General features: G+C 35.1%; 1 protein-coding gene across 1 annotated transcript in view; it reads right to left on the bottom strand.

The window, feature by feature from the left end:
- LOC123563056 (integrator complex subunit 1-like) overlaps positions 1 to 17,355 on the bottom strand; it is a 93,765-nt gene that overhangs the window by 13,268 nt on the left and 63,142 nt on the right. The window contains exons 31-38 of the mRNA XM_053537689.1: positions 14,081 to 14,173; positions 13,625 to 13,799; positions 13,344 to 13,491; positions 11,422 to 11,667; positions 10,765 to 10,852; positions 4,955 to 5,181; positions 4,589 to 4,752; positions 4,047 to 4,099 (exon numbers count right to left, since the gene is read on the bottom strand). Coding sequence (XP_053393664.1) covers positions 4,047 to 4,099; positions 4,589 to 4,752; positions 4,955 to 5,181; positions 10,765 to 10,852; positions 11,422 to 11,667; positions 13,344 to 13,491; positions 13,625 to 13,799; positions 14,081 to 14,173 — 1,194 coding nt within the window. The remainder of the gene's footprint in view (positions 1 to 4,046; positions 4,100 to 4,588; positions 4,753 to 4,954; positions 5,182 to 10,764; positions 10,853 to 11,421; positions 11,668 to 13,343; positions 13,492 to 13,624; positions 13,800 to 14,080; positions 14,174 to 17,355) is intronic.

Raw genomic sequence — 17,355 nt, 5'->3', positions numbered from 1 at the left:
TGAGCCTCTGAAGTGACACTTCTAGAATCTATAGGTTACCCGAGTGTGTGAATTATGAGAGGCTTGAGCCTCTGAAGTGACACTTCTAGAATCTATAGGTTACCCGAGTTTGTGAATTATGAGAAGCTTGAGCCTCTGAAGTGACACTTATAGAATCTATAGGTTACTCGAGTTTGTGAATTATGAGAGGCTTGAGCCTCTGAAGTGACACTTCCAGAATCTATAGGTTACCCGAGTTTGTGAATTATGAGAGGCTTGAGCCTCTGAAGTGACACTTCTAGAATCTATAGGTTACCCGAGTTTGTGAATAATGAGAGGCTTGAGCCTCTGAAGTGACACTTCTAGAATCTATAGGTTACCCGAGTTTGTGAATTATGAGAGGTTCAAGCCTCTGAAGTGTCACTTCTAGAACCTATAGGTTACCCGAGTTTGTAAATTATGAGAGGCTTAAGCCTCTGAAGTGACACTTCTAGAATCTATAGGTTACACAAGTTTATGAATTATGAGAAGCTTGAGCCTCTGAAGTGACACTTCTAGAATCTATAGGTTACCAGAGTTTGTGAATTATGAGAGGCTTGAGCCTCTGAAGTGACACTTCTAGAATCTATAGGTTACACAAGTTCATGAATTATGAGAGGCTTGAGTCTCTGAAGTGACACTTTTAGAATCTATAGGTTATTAGAGTTTGTGAATTATGAGAGGCTTGAGCCTCTGAAGTGACACTTCTAGAATCTATAGGTTACCCGAGTTTGCGAATTATGAGGCTTGAGCCTCTGAAGTGACACTTCTAGAATCTATAGGTTACCGGAGTTTATGAATAATGATAGGCTCAAGCCTCTCAAGTGATACTTCTAGAATCTATAGGTTACCCAAGTTTTTGAATTATGAGAGGCTCGAGCCTCTGAAGTGACACTTCTAGGATCTATGAGTTACCCGAGTTTGTGAATTATGAGAGGCTTGAGCCTCTGAAGTGACACTTCTAGTATCAATAGGTTACCTGAGTTTGTGAATTATGAGAGGCTTGAGCCTCTGAAGTGACACTTCTAGAATCTATAGGTTACCCAAGTTTGTGAATTATGAGAGGCTTGAGCCTCTGAAATGACACTTCTAAAGTCTATAGGTTACACAAGTTTGTGAATTATGAGAGGCTTGAGCCTCTGAAGTGACACTTCTAGAATCTATAGGTTACCCGAGTTTGTGCATTATGATAGGCTTGAGCCTCTGAAGTGACACTTCTAGAATCTATAGGTTACCCGAGTTTATGAATAATGATAGGCTCAATCCTCTGAAGTGACACATCTAGAATCTAAAGGTAACCTGAGTCTGTGAATTATGAGAAGCTTCAGCCTCTGAAGTGACACTTCTAGAATCTATAGGTAACCCGAGTTTGTGAATTATGAGAAGCTTGAGCCTCTGAAGTGACACTTCTAGAATCTATAGGTTACCTGAGTTTGTGAATTATGAGAGGCTTGAGCCTCTGAAGTGACACTTCTAAAATCTATAGGTTACTCGAGTTTGTGAATTATGAGAGGCTTGAGCCTCTAGAGTGACACTTCTAGAATCTATAGGTTACCCAAGTTTGTGAATTATGAGAGGCCTGACTCTCTGAAGAAACACTTGAGAAACTATAGATTACATCAGTTTGTGAATTATGAGAGGCTTGAGTGACACTTCTAGAATCTATAGGTTACCCGAGTTTGTGAATTATGAGGCCTGAACCTCTGAAGTGACACTTCTAGAATCTATAGGTTACCGGAGTTTATGAATAATGATAGGCTCAAGCCTCTGAACTGATACTTCTAGAATCTATAGGTTACCCGAGTTTGTGAATTATGAGAGGCTCGAGCCTCTGAAGTGACACTTCTAGAATCTATAAGTTACCCGAGTTTGTGAATTATGAGAAGCTTGAGCCTCTGAAGTGACATTTCTAGTATCTATAGGTTACACAAGTTTGTGAATTATGAGAGGCTTGAACCTCTGAAGTGACACTTCTAGAATCTAAAGGTTACCCGAGTTTGTGAATTATGAGAGGCTTGAGCCTCTGAAGTGACACTTCTAGAATCTATAGGTTACACAAGTTTGTGAATTATGAGAGGCTTGAGCCCTTGAAGTGACACTTCTAGAATCTATAGGTTACCCGAGTTTGTGAATTATGATAGGCTTGAGCCTCTGAAGTGACACTTCTAGAATCTATAGGTTACCCAAGTTTATCAATAATGATAGGCTCAATCCTCTGAAATGACAGTTTTAGAATCTATAGGTTACCTGAGTCTGTGAATTATGAGAAGCTTCAGCCTCTGAAGAGACACTTCTAGAACCTATAGGTTACACGAGTTTGTGAATTATGAAAGGCTTGAGCCTCTGAAGTGACACTTCTAAAATCTATAGGTTACTCGAGTTTGTGAATTATGAGAGGCTTGAGCCTCTGGAGTGACACTTCTAGAATCTATAGGTTACCCAAGTTTGTGAATTATGAGAGGCCTGACTCTCTGAAGAAACACTTGAGAAACTATAGATTACACCAGTTTGTGAATTATGAGAGGCTTGAGCCTCTGAAGTGACACTTCTAGAATCTATAGGTTACCTGAGTTTGTGAATTATGAGAGGTTTGAGCCTCTGAAGTGACACTTCTAGAATCTATAGGTTACCCGAGTTTGTGAATTATGAGTGTTTAGAGCCTCTGAGGTGACTTCTATAATCTATAGGTTACCCGGGTTTGTGAATCTGGGAGGCTTGAGCCTCTGAAGTGACACTTCTAGAATCTATAGGTTACCCGAGTTTGTGAATTATGAGAGGCTTGAGCCTCTGAAGTGACACTTCTAGAATCTATAGGTTACCCAAGTTTATGAATAATGATAGGCTCGAGCCTCTAAAGTGACACTTCTAGAATCTATGGGTTACCCAAGTTTATGAATAATGATAGGCTTGAGCCTCTGAAGTGACACTTCTAGAATCTATAGGTTACCCAAGTTTGTGAATAATGAGAGGCTTGAGCCTCTGAAGTGACACTTCTAGAATCTATAGGTTACCCGAATTTGTAAATTATGAGTGTTTAGAGCCTCTGAGGTGACTTCTATAATCTATAGGTTACCCGAGTTTGTGAATTATGAGAGGCTTGAGCCTCTGAAGTGACACTTTTAGAATCTATAGGTTACCCGAGTTTGTGAATTATGAGAGGCTTGAGCCTCTGAAGTGACACTTCTAGAATCTATATGTTACCCAAGTTTATGAATAATGATAGGCTCAAGCCTCTGAAGTGACACTTCTAGAATCTATAGGTTACCCGAGTTTGTGAATTATGAGAGGCTTGAGCCTCTGAAATGTCACTTCTAGAATCTAAAGGTTACCTGAGTTTATGAATAATGATAGGCTCAAGCCTCTGAAGTGACACTTCTAAAATCTATAGGTTACTCGAGTTTGTGAATTATGAGAGGCTTGAGCCTCTGGAGTGACACTTCTAGAATCTATAGGTTACCCAAGTTTGTGAATTATGAGAGGCCTGACTCTCTGAAGAAACACTTGAGAATCTATAGGTTACCCGAGTTTGTGAATTATGAGAGGCTTGAGCCTCTGAAGTGACACTTCTAGAATCTATAGGTTACCTGAGTTTGTGAATTATGGGTGTTTAGAGCCTCTGAGGTGACTTCTATAATCTATAGGTTACCCGAGTTTGTGAATCTGGGAGGCTTGAGCCTCTGAAGTGACACTTCTAGAATCTATAGGTTACCCAAGTTTGTGAATTATGAGAGGCTTGAGCCTCTGAAGTGACACTTCTAGAATCTATAGTTTACCCAAGTTTATGAATAATGATAGGCTCAAGTCTCTGAAGTGACACTTCTAGAATCTATAGGTTACCTGAGTTTGTGAATTATGAGAGGCCTGACTCTCTGAAGAAACGCTTGAGAAACTATAGATTACCCGAGTTTGTGAATTATGAGAGGCTTGAGCCTCTGAAGTGACACTTCTAGAATCTATAGGTTACCCTAGTTTGTAAATTGTGAGAGGCTTGAGCCTCTGAAGTGACACTTCTAGAATCTATAGGTTACCTGAGTTTGTGAATTATGAGTGTTTAGAGCCTCTGAGGTGACACTTCTAGAATCTATAGGTTACCCGAGTTTGTGAATTATGAGAGGCTTGAGCCTCTGATGTGGCACTTCTAGAATCTATAGGTTACCCGAGTTTATGAATAATGATTGGCTCAAGCCTCTGAAGTGACACTTCTAGAATCTATAGGTTACCAGAGTTTGTGAATTATGAGAGGCTTGAGCCTCTGAAATGTCACTTCTAGAATCTATAGATTACCTGAGTTTATGAATAATGGTAGGCTCAAGCCTCTGAAGTGACACTTCTAGAATCTATAGGTTACTCGAGTTTGTGAATTATGAGGAGCTTGAGCCTCTGAAATGTCACTTCTAGAATCTATAGGTTACCTGAGTTTATGAATAATGATAGGCTCAAGCCTCTGAAGTGACACTTCTAGAATCTATAGGTTACACGAGTTTGTGAATTATGAGAGGCTGGAGCCTCTGAAGAAACACTTGTAGAATCTATAGATTACCGGAGTTTGTGAATTATGAGATGCTATAGCCTCTGAAGTGACACTTCAAGAATCTATAGGTTACCTGAGTTTGTGAATTATGAGTGTTTAGAGCCTCCGAAGTGACACATCTAGAATCTGACAACCATGCTGACAGGAATGGGTACTGTAGGTATAACTCCAACAGAAATGCCTCATATAGGTGAATGTTGCTGCTGAAATGACATACCAATTACAGTAAGTGTAGTGTATCAGCAGTTCTTTCTGGTTACTGTCTGACAAAATTTAGATACATATTCAATGGGTATTTTTTCTAAAAAGAAAATCAGATTCACAATGGCTGTACATGGAAACTTGAACATATGTATTCAACATGCAGACTAGTCTTTCTAGTTTAGATTTATATCTGCAGATTACCTTTTAAGTTTCAGCATCCTTTCTATATAAAGCACCAAATTTTTGACTTTATCTTGGTCACCACATACACAGGCCTTTAGTAATTCTATCCTGTTCCTCATAGTGAATGGAATCTCATTGGCTGATTCAGAATCACATGACTGACTAGTTGCCTCTTGAATGATATAGCTGACAAGTATGACCAACTGAGAACCAGTCAAACATAAAACATCCTCTGGACTCTGGTTCTGTAACAGAAAATTTGTCTATGCTATGAAACTTGCTATTCTGTAAGAAATTAGTTTCAAAAATTATGCATAGCAGGAGCATGATAAATTCCAACCACTCTCAGCTGATTTTCCTTTTCTCACTCTTAGCAACTAGTACATGCATGTCCTAATCTGTCTTTAAACCATTTGTCTTACAACCGTATACAGTCAAACTCGCTTTTTATCCTACCCTCATATAAGATATAGCGCAATATCGGCCTGCCTAATAAACTTTGCTTTATCTAGTCAGTGTCAAGATATCACTTTTGCAGGAACTTTTGAAATCACTTATTTTATCAAAATTTTGCATTTAAATCATCACCATTGTATTGGAAATGTCTGAACTTGGAAAATGAGTGGTCAAATCAAAGGTTTTTATCCTGAAACAAAAAAGTTATTGCTATTTTTCACTTCTACAGCACTTCAGCCGGAAATTTTGAAACCATTTTTTTTCTGAATTTTTCATTGAAACTGTTATCATTTTATTGGAAATGTTCTAACTAAGAAAATAAGTGGTAAAATCAAAAGTTTTTATCCAGAAACAAAAAAGTTATTGCATTTTTTCAATTTTCCACAAACTGAATTACACTAGCAAACGTCATATCATATGACGTCAAGTCTGCACGCTGTTGCTCTTTCCAACGACTTTTTCCTAATTTTCTGAACAGGTAGGATAAATAGAATATTAGATTACTGTCTGAATAAATTTAAATTTATTAGGCTCGTCTACGAAAAAATATAAGGCTCGGCAGAGCCTCGCCTAATATATTTTCTTCAACTCGCCTAATAAATTTAAATTTATCAGACAGTAACCTAATATTCTCTATTTATCCTACCTTCATGCAAAATAAAAGCAAAAATCAAGGGGTCAGATAAATTTTGCTTTATCTGGTCAGTGACTAAATAAAGCTTGGCGGACTACTTTTTGGATATTTTTTTTTAAAACGACGCCATCTTGTTTTTGAGAATAACTGCTAAAAGACATATTTATGCAATTATTTTCATAAACGCGCTTTTATTAGGTATGTGAGACCATCACAAATGTATAGTGTATGCATACCGTACATGCAATTACTACAAAAAGTTTTTATAACGGAAACGCTCGGAGAAACGGGAAGTGACTCATGTATAGAGTTTGTTCAGAATTTTAGCTTTCTACACGTCAATCCAGGAATATATTCCATCTGTAATGGAGTGTTATTGAATAAAATCATCGAGGAAACGGTTTGCCTATTTGTTTTGTCAAGCGGCGATATGGCGTGTATATAAGTCTTGTCAATCGTTTGCTTGGTGAGGATTGATCAGGTCGGCATGACGTCACATCCGGAGCAGTCGATTATGCAAATTACCTTGGAGGTGAAAGCAAGACCTCGCAATTCGTAGCGAATTAACTAGCGGTGTGGGTTGTAATGTTTTTATTTTCAAATAAAACAAATCAAGGGTCATCTTTTTTATTATATGCTTACCCAATGGTACAATCTATATATTTTTCAAAAAAAAAAAGTAGGTATTTTTTGTGATAAATGATTTTGTGGCATTTTAAAACGGTCTGGAAAAAGTGACAGATTATGTATTGTCAGCTCTTTGGCGCTACGGATCAGTTATGATTAGCTTATTCAACATTTTCTCTGTTTGCATCATATTACATATTAAAATAAACTCAATATCTGAGAACATAACATTTTTTTTATTCAACTTCTTTGCTTAAAATCGTAGCAGTTGTTTATTTCATCTTTCAGAGAATCTTTCAAGTGTCTTGAAAAAGAGTTTTTGTTTGTTTGTTTTCTCAAGAAAGAACAGATAAAATAAATAAGTAAATCAATTTTCTGATTTTTTATGTCTTTTTAAAATAAGCTGATTTTCTAAATGTTTTAATGCTCTGAAATAAAATATTTTATATTGTTGCCATTTCTTGAAATATACTTTGTGCGATATATTTCATTTAGTTTATGTAAAATGCTATAATTAAGTATGAAAGTCATTTAAATAAAGTTAAAAACTTATTATATATGTAATCTTATTGCAGTCATTTTTTTATTTTATATTTATTTATTTTATTTATTTATTCTTTTTTTTTTTTGAAGAAATGTCCTTTCAGCCAAAAATTAGTTTGGTGAATTGATTTTAAAATTTCAAATAAACTATATGTGTATTGATTAAGGTTTTTTTTTCTATGTAGGAGCTCTATTAATCCCTTAGTCAGTTAACACTCAAATAACAATAATGTATATCTTCCAAATATCATACGACCCTGAAGGCATACATCAAACGGATAAAACAGGAAATTACCATAAGGCCCCGAAGGGGTACATGAGAGGGATGAAACAAACAGGAAATCAATCTATTAATTAGTGATAGTCATTAAGAACTGGTCAAAACTGATTATCATTAATATACCACATACTGATTGGTTTCCATAGTGATCTATAACTTATGACTTGAATGAATGCTTTAATTTTATTATATGTGGAAGCAGTCAATTGTGACAGTCTAACAATTAACAAAAAAATATGGATTTTGAAAACTACAAGGTATGGCTAAAATTATTTTAGACAAAGCGTGCAAATTATCATTCACAGTTTTAAATAATTGACAATTTAATACAAAACAGAGATCAGCATTTTTCAGTATTTTCGTATTTAAGGAAGTCATCAGTTTATTGATACATCCTGGCTTTTCGTAGAAAAGAAACTAGCATGCAGTTATTACATTGTATTATAATTATCATTTTATCTCCACGTGTAACACAGTAGCTCTAGCTGTCATTTTACATTTAAAACAATTGTTTATATATAAAAAAAACTTTGTTTTATAAATGCAGTTAAAGATCTTCTATTTTGATCCTGATACGCTTCGAGGGAGAAAAAATCCCTTATCCAGTATTTACGCATTATGTACTATTATGCTTTAAATTATGACACCTTTTATTAAATCTCATACCAATCAGAATTTAGGTTAGAGGTGTTCATTTAATTAAATTTGGCGTTACTGAATCACTTTTGACACCACAGTATAAGCTATCTGGCTTTCAGAACTGTTTTAATGGTAGGCTACAAAATAGAACGAGAAAAGTGAAACGAATGGAGAAACCTAATTAGATGAGCTAGATTTTCTGTTTTATTTATTTGTAAAGACCTCCGATTTTTTAAATTATAATTTTCATTCAGTCCGTCACAAATATGAGACCTTGTAGCTTACACGGATTAATGATGAATATCACGTCTGAAACCTAAAAAAGAAAGATTTCTTTCTCGGGAGTGATTTCTCGAACATCATGCTACATTATAAATTCACTGACTTCTTAATATTGCCCAAAATTTTACTTTAAATAAAGAAAAATAACCAGCACTAAGGAAATATTAAACGCTTTACAATTACAATTTAGCGTTTGCTGTCACCTCCGCTTGTTGCTACGCAACGCGATACGCTGAAGTGCCCGGATATCCGACCTGATCAATGGGCAACCCGACATTCAACTCAACTTCGGACAAAACTTCACTTGGCAGCAAATTAGAATTAATCTTTAATGTTCAGCAGAACAGAGAAGTCAGACACAAAGCAGAACAAGGTTAGCCTTTGTTTTTCGGCTCATATTTTATATTTTTATCTTAAAGACCTGTTTGTGTAATGGTGGGGCGTATTAATTTCTGTGCAAGACAGACTCGGATCTAGTTGGTGGTAAATTTTGAATTTTAATTAAAGAATGATTTTAGATCAGAAGGTAGGATAAATAGAACATTAGGTTACTGTCTTATAAATTTAAATTTATTAAGTTCGTCTACGAAAAAATAAAAGTCTCGGCAGAGCCTCGACTTTTATATTTTCTCCGACTCACTTAATAAATTTAAATTTATAAGACAGTAACCTAATATTCTCTATATACGAACTCATCCGGACCTATGAAATATGTTCGTATCAAACAAAATTCGTATTAATGAATGTATGACTAGATAATTTGTCCGAGCAATTTAGGCAGTATCACGGGTATCACCGGTGAATAGATTCCAATATTATGATACATGAAAGTAGTTAATAGTTTTAAACTGATTAAGTTAATTCATTCAGATAACATTGAAATTACTCAAGAAAAGTCATACTTAAACAGGTAAAACTGTATTAATTTAAATTTTAATGTGCGTTCAAGGTCAAGAGCGCCAAATTATATCCATCGCCGACATTGGAGCTTGTACTATATAACAAGGATTCTAAGAGGTATAAAAGTTTGTATATTTTGGAATGCACAGCCTACCTGTATCGACACTAGAACGTCAATAATGTGTTTAAAATTATTTACACCTCTTTAAATCTTGACCTGTTAATTGATTACATTATTTTATATTGACATGATACACAAAGGACCGAGTGTTTGTTTGTGAATAGGTGTGAACTACTCAATTGTTCAATTACCAAGTGGCACAAGCTTGACCATATTATAATTTTCTACACATTTTATAACGGCCCCGACTTCTAAAATTAATTCGTATCAAAAGATGGAAAAGTATAATATCTAAGCTTATTGGGACTTCCAAAATGTGTTCGTATCTACCGATTATTCGTATCAAGCGAGTTCGCTATTACCGAAATAATTTTACAAAGGAAATAGAAGGACTCGGCCGGGGAATTCGGACTTTGTTCGTTTAATCCGAAAATTCGTACCAAGCGAGTTCGTATTAAGTGGACTCGACTGTATGTTGGAATCCGCACTTTGGAAGTAGAATTTATTCAAGAGAGAAAGTTAGCCTCTGGATTTGCCGGATGTTGTTTAAATTTTGTTCAGACTCTGGAATAATGTCTGCACAAGCATGTGCTCTTTTTCTCCACAATGCAAGATGGGAAGATGCCATATGACCTAAATTTTTACATTTTGGCTTAAAACCAACCAAACAAAAAATATCATTTCAACACACACAAAAAGAATAAATTAAAATGACAAATTTATTTTATGTTACCCTACAAAGCACTTTATCATTCATATCACTCATTACATATTGCTGCAAGTGGCCTATACAAATCTACTTTTACATCATTTAACAATTTATAATTTTTGGCAAATAACGGGATGAAAATTGTAGTCATGGTTTGTTGTTAATTTGATTAATGTTACTAAACGAAAATTTCATATTGCGATGTTGCAAAATATAAAATGACATGGAACTGTGTTCTGTGTGTCTTTAAACTGTAACATCACAGGATATCTAAATTAAATATATATTTTTTACGCATTTTCTTTCCTACTCTCAGATTATAATGTGTATTAAAAAGAAAAGCATAAAATAAAACCATAAATATGTTTTATTTGTTGACAAAATGGAATATATCCCATCTCAACACTTTCAATTGCAATACAAACTTATTTCTTTCAATATATTACATCAATTTTTGTTGGGTTGATAACACCAGATGATTGATAGTGTATATGACCTGAGGAAGAGTGACTTAAGACATTTAGTCGTCTACAAAATCAACAAAGATAACAGTCTTAATTGGTAGGCTTGTGTTTTACCCATTAAGCCAACTGGGTGGGTTTCTTTAAGTAAAACATCATAAATAAATAAACAAAACCTTAGGAAGTTTTCTCTCTCTGCCCTGCCAGATCTTAGGTACATGTATACACGCCCACAGAAAGTCAAGCACTGACACAGGATCATAACTGTTTATATAGAATTATTACATTTTTATATTTGTACTATAAAAGGACAAATTCTGAAAAAAAAAGACATCAAAAAAACATTATAACATTTTGGAAAAAGCAATTTTTTAAGAAATTATATATCCTAAACACTGATTTCTCATTGAAGAAAATCAATGTTTGGAGTTCAAATGCAATGGAATTATATCACAAGGACAATTCTAACTTGTTGTCAATAATTATTATCTACATTTCCATCTCTGAAGATATTCACCAAATATTTGCCTGTGTAATGTCATTTTTCTATTCCAGCACATCACTATGACCTTTGATGCTATGATGTCACAACTGTGACATATAAACAGTGCATGTGTTGCATAGTAACACACAGTTGCAGTCTTCTATGTTTAACAGGAAAATAAATTGGGTTGTGATAGAAAAAGATTTTAATTGTCTATTCACAAGGGAGACCCAAAAAGTAAACTATATTTTTTAATGAAAATAACAGGTTTTGCTGCAGTGCAAAATTTCATTCAAGAAATGTTTTACATTATAAAATTACAAACACAATAATATCATGAATTACCTACCCTTTATCACAACTGGACAACAAGGAGTTAATACATCTATTCAGTGTGCTCCAACTAGACTGGTGGGTCAGCAGTGCCAGTAAATATGGCTGACTACTGTGTTCTCTTCTCTGGCTAGACTGTGACACTGATTGTTTCGCAAATAACAACTTTTCTTGTAAGTCTGGAACCATTCTAATGACCTCTGGATCAAGTAATTCTAACCAGTCAACAAACAAGGCACAGGTAGAAGGTAACATTGTGCCACTGAAATTATTAAACAAAACTGAGTAAACTGTGTGTGTACATATAAAACATGAGCTGCTGGAGGACAGCACGGCTCAACTATTCAACAAGAGCTGTCACTAATGGTGACAAATGCACCCGCAGCACCTTGACCTTTGACCTGGTGACCTTGACCTTTGACCTGGTGACCCCAAAGTCAGTAGAGGACGTGTACTTAATAAGTACTATCAGCATGTGAAGTTTAAAGGTCCTAGGTGCAGTGGTTCATGAGTAAAGTGCCTTCATGCAAAAATTTTACGTTGTGACGAACTAACGAACTAACGGACGGACAGTTGAAAACTAATATGCCTCCCTTCGGGGGCATAAAAACCTTGTCACTTAAAAGGTTAAAATAGTGTGAACTTAGATTAAGCAAGTAAAAAGGGCCAACTTTGAGTTACAGAACCACTAAATGACATAAAATTCTATGACAAAAAAGGGGCATAACTTTGTGAAAAAGCAAAACAGAGTTATGAAACCTAAAATTACATGTCAGATCATCACATTGAACAAGAGTGTAAAGTTTGAATCCATTTCCACAAGTGTTTACCCAAATACCAACTTACATACAGAAACTTAACCAAATATTGCTTCATAACTTTGTAATAATGCAAAGTAGAATTTCGGAACATGTACACTGATTTCCAGGTCATTACAGGAACAAGTTAGAAGTTTTGATCCATTCTGACATGTGGTTACTTACAACCAACTTAATATATAGTAATGTATTCTAGCAACACTCACATCAATGGACTGACTCAGAAATAACAAGAGTACTGCAATGCGGAGCAACATGACCCCTGTGACCTTGACATTGAAGTGAGCCATCCAAAACATGCGCTCTACTTGTCATCTCGATGTGGTGAACATTTGTGCCAAGTTTCTTTAAAATCCTTAAAGCAGTTCAAGAGTTACAGAGTGGACAGGAAACAAACTCATATGACCTTTGACCCTTATGTGTGACCTTGACCTTGAAGCAAGCCATCCAAAACATGTGCTCTGCATGTCGTCTCGATGTGGTGAACATTTGTGTCAAGTTTCTTAGAAATCCATCAAGGGGTTCAAGTTACAGAGCAGACACAAATGTGCTAATGGACGGATGGACTGACAGATAGACGGACATTGGTGTCAAAACATAATACGCCCCCTTTGGCCGTATAAATTTTTTAAAAACCAAATCAGGACCCGAATGTGGAAGCACACAAATGAGAGGGCAATAGCTCCACCTGTTCTTCACACATTTCAGCTAAAATGCATGATTTCTAGTATTTATTTAGACTTCTGTACTCAACAAAAAGAAAAGTTCTCTACTCCAAAATGCACTTCTAAACATCTTAAGGGATCCTCCTATAAATAGGTATCTTTATTTTACTGTAACTCAGTGTAATATCATACCTGTCAGACTATGTCTGATCCCTAAGCAGTACACTATACTCTAGCTGTGTTGTTGAGATTGTGATGTTTGCTTTCATTGCTGATCCCATAAACTGTGACTATCTTTCAATAAACCAGTCTAATATATTACCTGTTAGACTGTGTCTGGTCTCTAAGCAGCACACTAAATGTCAGATCTTTTTGAGGTTGTGCTGCCTGTTTTCATTATGGATCCCCTATAAACTGTGATTTTTATTTTGCAATAAACCAGTCTAATATATCACCTGTTAGACTGTGTCTTGTCTCTCAGCAATACACTACACGCCACCCGTGTTGTAGATATTGTGCCATCTGCTTTCATTGTGGATCTCATACTTTCTCGAACAAGAGATTCCAGCTGACTGCTATCTGAGGCTGCTACTGTTGTAAGGTCTGTAAATATATTACATTCAATGTTGTTCTCAACAACTTTACGTAATATACAAAAATAAAATATGCAGAATACACTAGAATTTACTCTTGAAAAAAAAATCTAGACTATCTCAAATTTAAATTTTTTATTTACCTTCCAAAAACTGTTCCTGTTTTTCTGACCTAAGCTGAGGTCTCTGAGATTGTTGTTTGGTTTGAGATACCAGGTACTGATGAACCATGACTGCCATTGGTGACTTCTGTCCAACACAATGTCTTCCTAATATCTCCATAGCTTGGTATAAACTGCTTTTCACTCCAGCTTCATTCTAGTTAATAAACCCAGATACTTTGAAAAATTCTAACACATTGCAGAATAGACAGCATACGGTAACGCTAACTTAATAGTTTCTATCATCAGTTTAAAAAAAATTGTCAAATCATTTATAACACTGCTATCAAGATGCCAGCAATGGTATTCCAGTCCATATTCTCTATTCATCAAACCTTAGCCTACCATTTCTTAAAGTAGTCACAACTGATTTAATACGAGAATGTTCAGTGGCTCTATCTTGGCCAGATTCAAATACACGATGGCACACATACATACCTGTTTTGCCATTATGATTCTAAGCAAGGAGCATGCCTTGGTCGACTGTATTACTGATTTAGCAAATTCTGCACCTGATGACCCCTGTAAAATCTGCAAAACAGCAAAAGAATGAAAATTCAGAAATATCAATTTTTATTATCAGTATCAATTTTATGCCTGAAATAAATGTATTTCAATGCAAAAGCCTGTATTCAATTCCCATAGGAACTGGAAAAATATTCAAATGTTGGACACCTTGTTTAGTTGTGACATCAAAAGTGATGCAGCTTGACGTTCCGTGCGTCAAAAATTCCATCATTTCAAACAAATTTTCATTCCTATTTCCCTTGTTTCTAGATGATACAATGAGAAATAGGTATATGTATAATGAAGTATCATTCAAGCAATACATCGAAGTGAAATGATGCATTCAGCTGTCAGGCTTTCTGCCAGGCAGGATTACACTTGGTGGAGCAACATTGCAAAGCAAGGTAATACTGTAATAACCCTACTATATACCAGGAATAAGCACTTTATCATCCATCTTCACTTAGTAATCTCTTTCTACCATCTATTTACAAAACTGAAGATCTTACTACCTTGACTAATATCTCATCAAACTCACATTTAAAACCGGAATATAAAATACAAATCAAGGGGACCAAATTTGCAAATTTTGAACATGTACTAGAAGAAAAAATCTAATCTGAAAAAATCAATGACATCTGAATTTACAAATTCATGAACATCTAATGTGTGATCTCATCCTGTGACATACAATGCCAGAATTTGCAAATCCTAGATCATTTACTAGGTAAACAATCTCTACATGTGATATATATTGTCAGAATTTGCAAGTTCTTGAACATTTATTATGTGAACAAATTTAATCTGAGTTAACTGATGCCTGAATTGGCAAATCCATGGCCATTTACTAGGTGAACAACCTCATCTTGTGACATGCAATATCTGAATATGTAAATCCATGAACATTTACTATGTGAACAATCTCATATTGTGACATATGATATCAAATTTGCACAATAAAGAAAATTTATGTGGTGACCAAATTCAATCTGAGATAAATGATGTCTAAATTGGCAAATCCATGAACATTTACACAGTGATTAATGATGTCATATGAAATTTGAAGGTTCTAGGTCAAATGGTTATGCAACAAGAGCTGTCTGATGACAGCGCGCTTGACTATTCGAAGAATTGATTGAAGAATGGGGTCAAAATATTTCCACGGATATTCAGACAAAAGAAATAAATAGATTAGACAAACAACGTTCCTGTATTACTATGATTTCGATAAGTCTTGCACTAAATGGCAATATATGAGGCAATTTCAAAGTCCAAAAAGGGCCATAATTCAGTCAAAATAGTTATGTACTCTTGCCTACAGATGGAAATCATAATGATAAACAAGTGTTCAAAGTTTAAAAGCCATATGTCAAATAGTTTTGACAAAACATGGACTTGTATGAAAACAGAACCAATTTCAAAGTCCAAAAAGGGTCATAATTCAGCCAAAATAGATGACAGAGTTATTTTCTCTTTCCTACGGATAGAGACTATTATACTAAACAAGTGATAAAAGTTTCAAAGCCATATGTCAAACACTTTATAAAAAATATAAACTGGTACGAAAAACTTAACCAAGATTTCTGAGTCAAAAGGGGCCACAATTCAGCCAAAATCCTTGATGGAGTTATGTACTCTTGCCTATAACTGGACATGGTGATGGTAAACAGGTGTTGAAAGTTTCAAAGCTTTATCTCAAAAGACTTGGTCAAAATATGAACTGGTACAAAATATTAACCAAGATTTCTAAGTCGAAAGGGGCCATAATTCAGCCAAAATCCCTGATGGAGTTATGTACTCTTGCCTGTAACTGGCCATGGTGATGGTAAACAAGTGTTGAAAGTGTCAAAGCTTTATCTTAAAAGACTTTGTCAAAATATGAACTGGTACGAAAAACTTAACCATGATTTCTAAGTCAAAAGGGGCCATAATTCAGCCAAAATCCTTGATGGAGTTATGTGCTCTTGCCTATAACTGGCCATGATGATGGTTAACAAGTGTTGAAAGTGTCAAAGCTTTATCTTAAAAGACTTTGTCAAAATATGAACTGGTACGAAAAACTTAACCATGATTTCTAAGTCAAAAGGGGCCATAATTCAGCCAAAATCCTTGATGGAGTTATGTGCTCTTGCCTATAACTGGCCATGATGATGGTTAACAAGTGTTGAAAGTGTCAAAGCTTTATCTTAAAAGACTTTGTCAAAATATGAACTGGTACGAAAAACTTAACTATGATTTCTAAGTCAAAAGGGGCCATAATTCAGCCAAAATCCTTGATGGAGTTATGTGCTCTTGCTTATAACTGGCCATGATGATGATAAACAAGTGTTGAAAGTTTCAAAGCTTTATCTCAAAAGACTTTGTCAAAATGTGGACTGGTACGAAAAACTTAACCAAGCTGTGACGCCGACGCCGACACCGTGGTGAGTAGGATAGCTCTACTTATTCTTCAAATAGTCGAGCTAAAAATTGTACACTCTGTTGAGTATTTGGACTGAATTAAGGCCCTTTTTGGACTTGATTATATAGAGGATAATTGTTGGTTTCGGTGTAATATCACGTTATAATTTCACCGAGTGGGCACCAAAAGTGATATTTTCACGAGTGGCGCAGCCACGAGTGAAAATAACAAATTTTGGTGTTCACGAGTGAAATTACCGTGATATTACATCGATACCAACAATTTTTCTGTTTATTTTATGTCTAAAACTCTACTTTTGTTGTGTTTATTTCAATAAAATGTCGAAATTTGCGGGAAATTTTATCAGGAAGCATCGCAAAGATGACGTCATTTTGACGACGTCATCGTCATATTGTTTCCGGCTTTCAGTACGCTCGGTAAACTTTTTGACGTTAATCCGGGTATCAGATTTGATAATTTTCACTGAGTGGCCAGTGAGTTTATCAGGATATAATTCACCGTTATATTTCGATAAACCACCGAAAAACATAAAATAAAATAATGTCTGAACCAATTTCCAAGTCCAAAAAGAGCCAAAATTCAGCCAAATATAGAGTAATGTACTTTTTTCTACCAATGGTGATCATGATGATGAACAATTGTTCACAGTTTTAAAGCCAAATGTCAAATAGTATTGACAAAATAAGGACTTGTACAAAAACAAATTTCCATGTCCTAAAAGGGCCATAATTCAGTAAAAAAAAAAAGTTAAAAGAGTAATGTATTCTTGCCTTCAAAATTAATG

The sequence above is a fragment of the Mercenaria mercenaria genome, chromosome 2 (genome assembly GCF_021730395.1).
Source record: "Mercenaria mercenaria strain notata chromosome 2, MADL_Memer_1, whole genome shotgun sequence".
NCBI lineage: Eukaryota > Metazoa > Mollusca > Bivalvia > Venerida > Veneridae > Mercenaria > Mercenaria mercenaria.
Note: the sequence above shows the minus strand (reverse complement) of the source record. Positions and strands in the feature narration are given on the sequence as shown.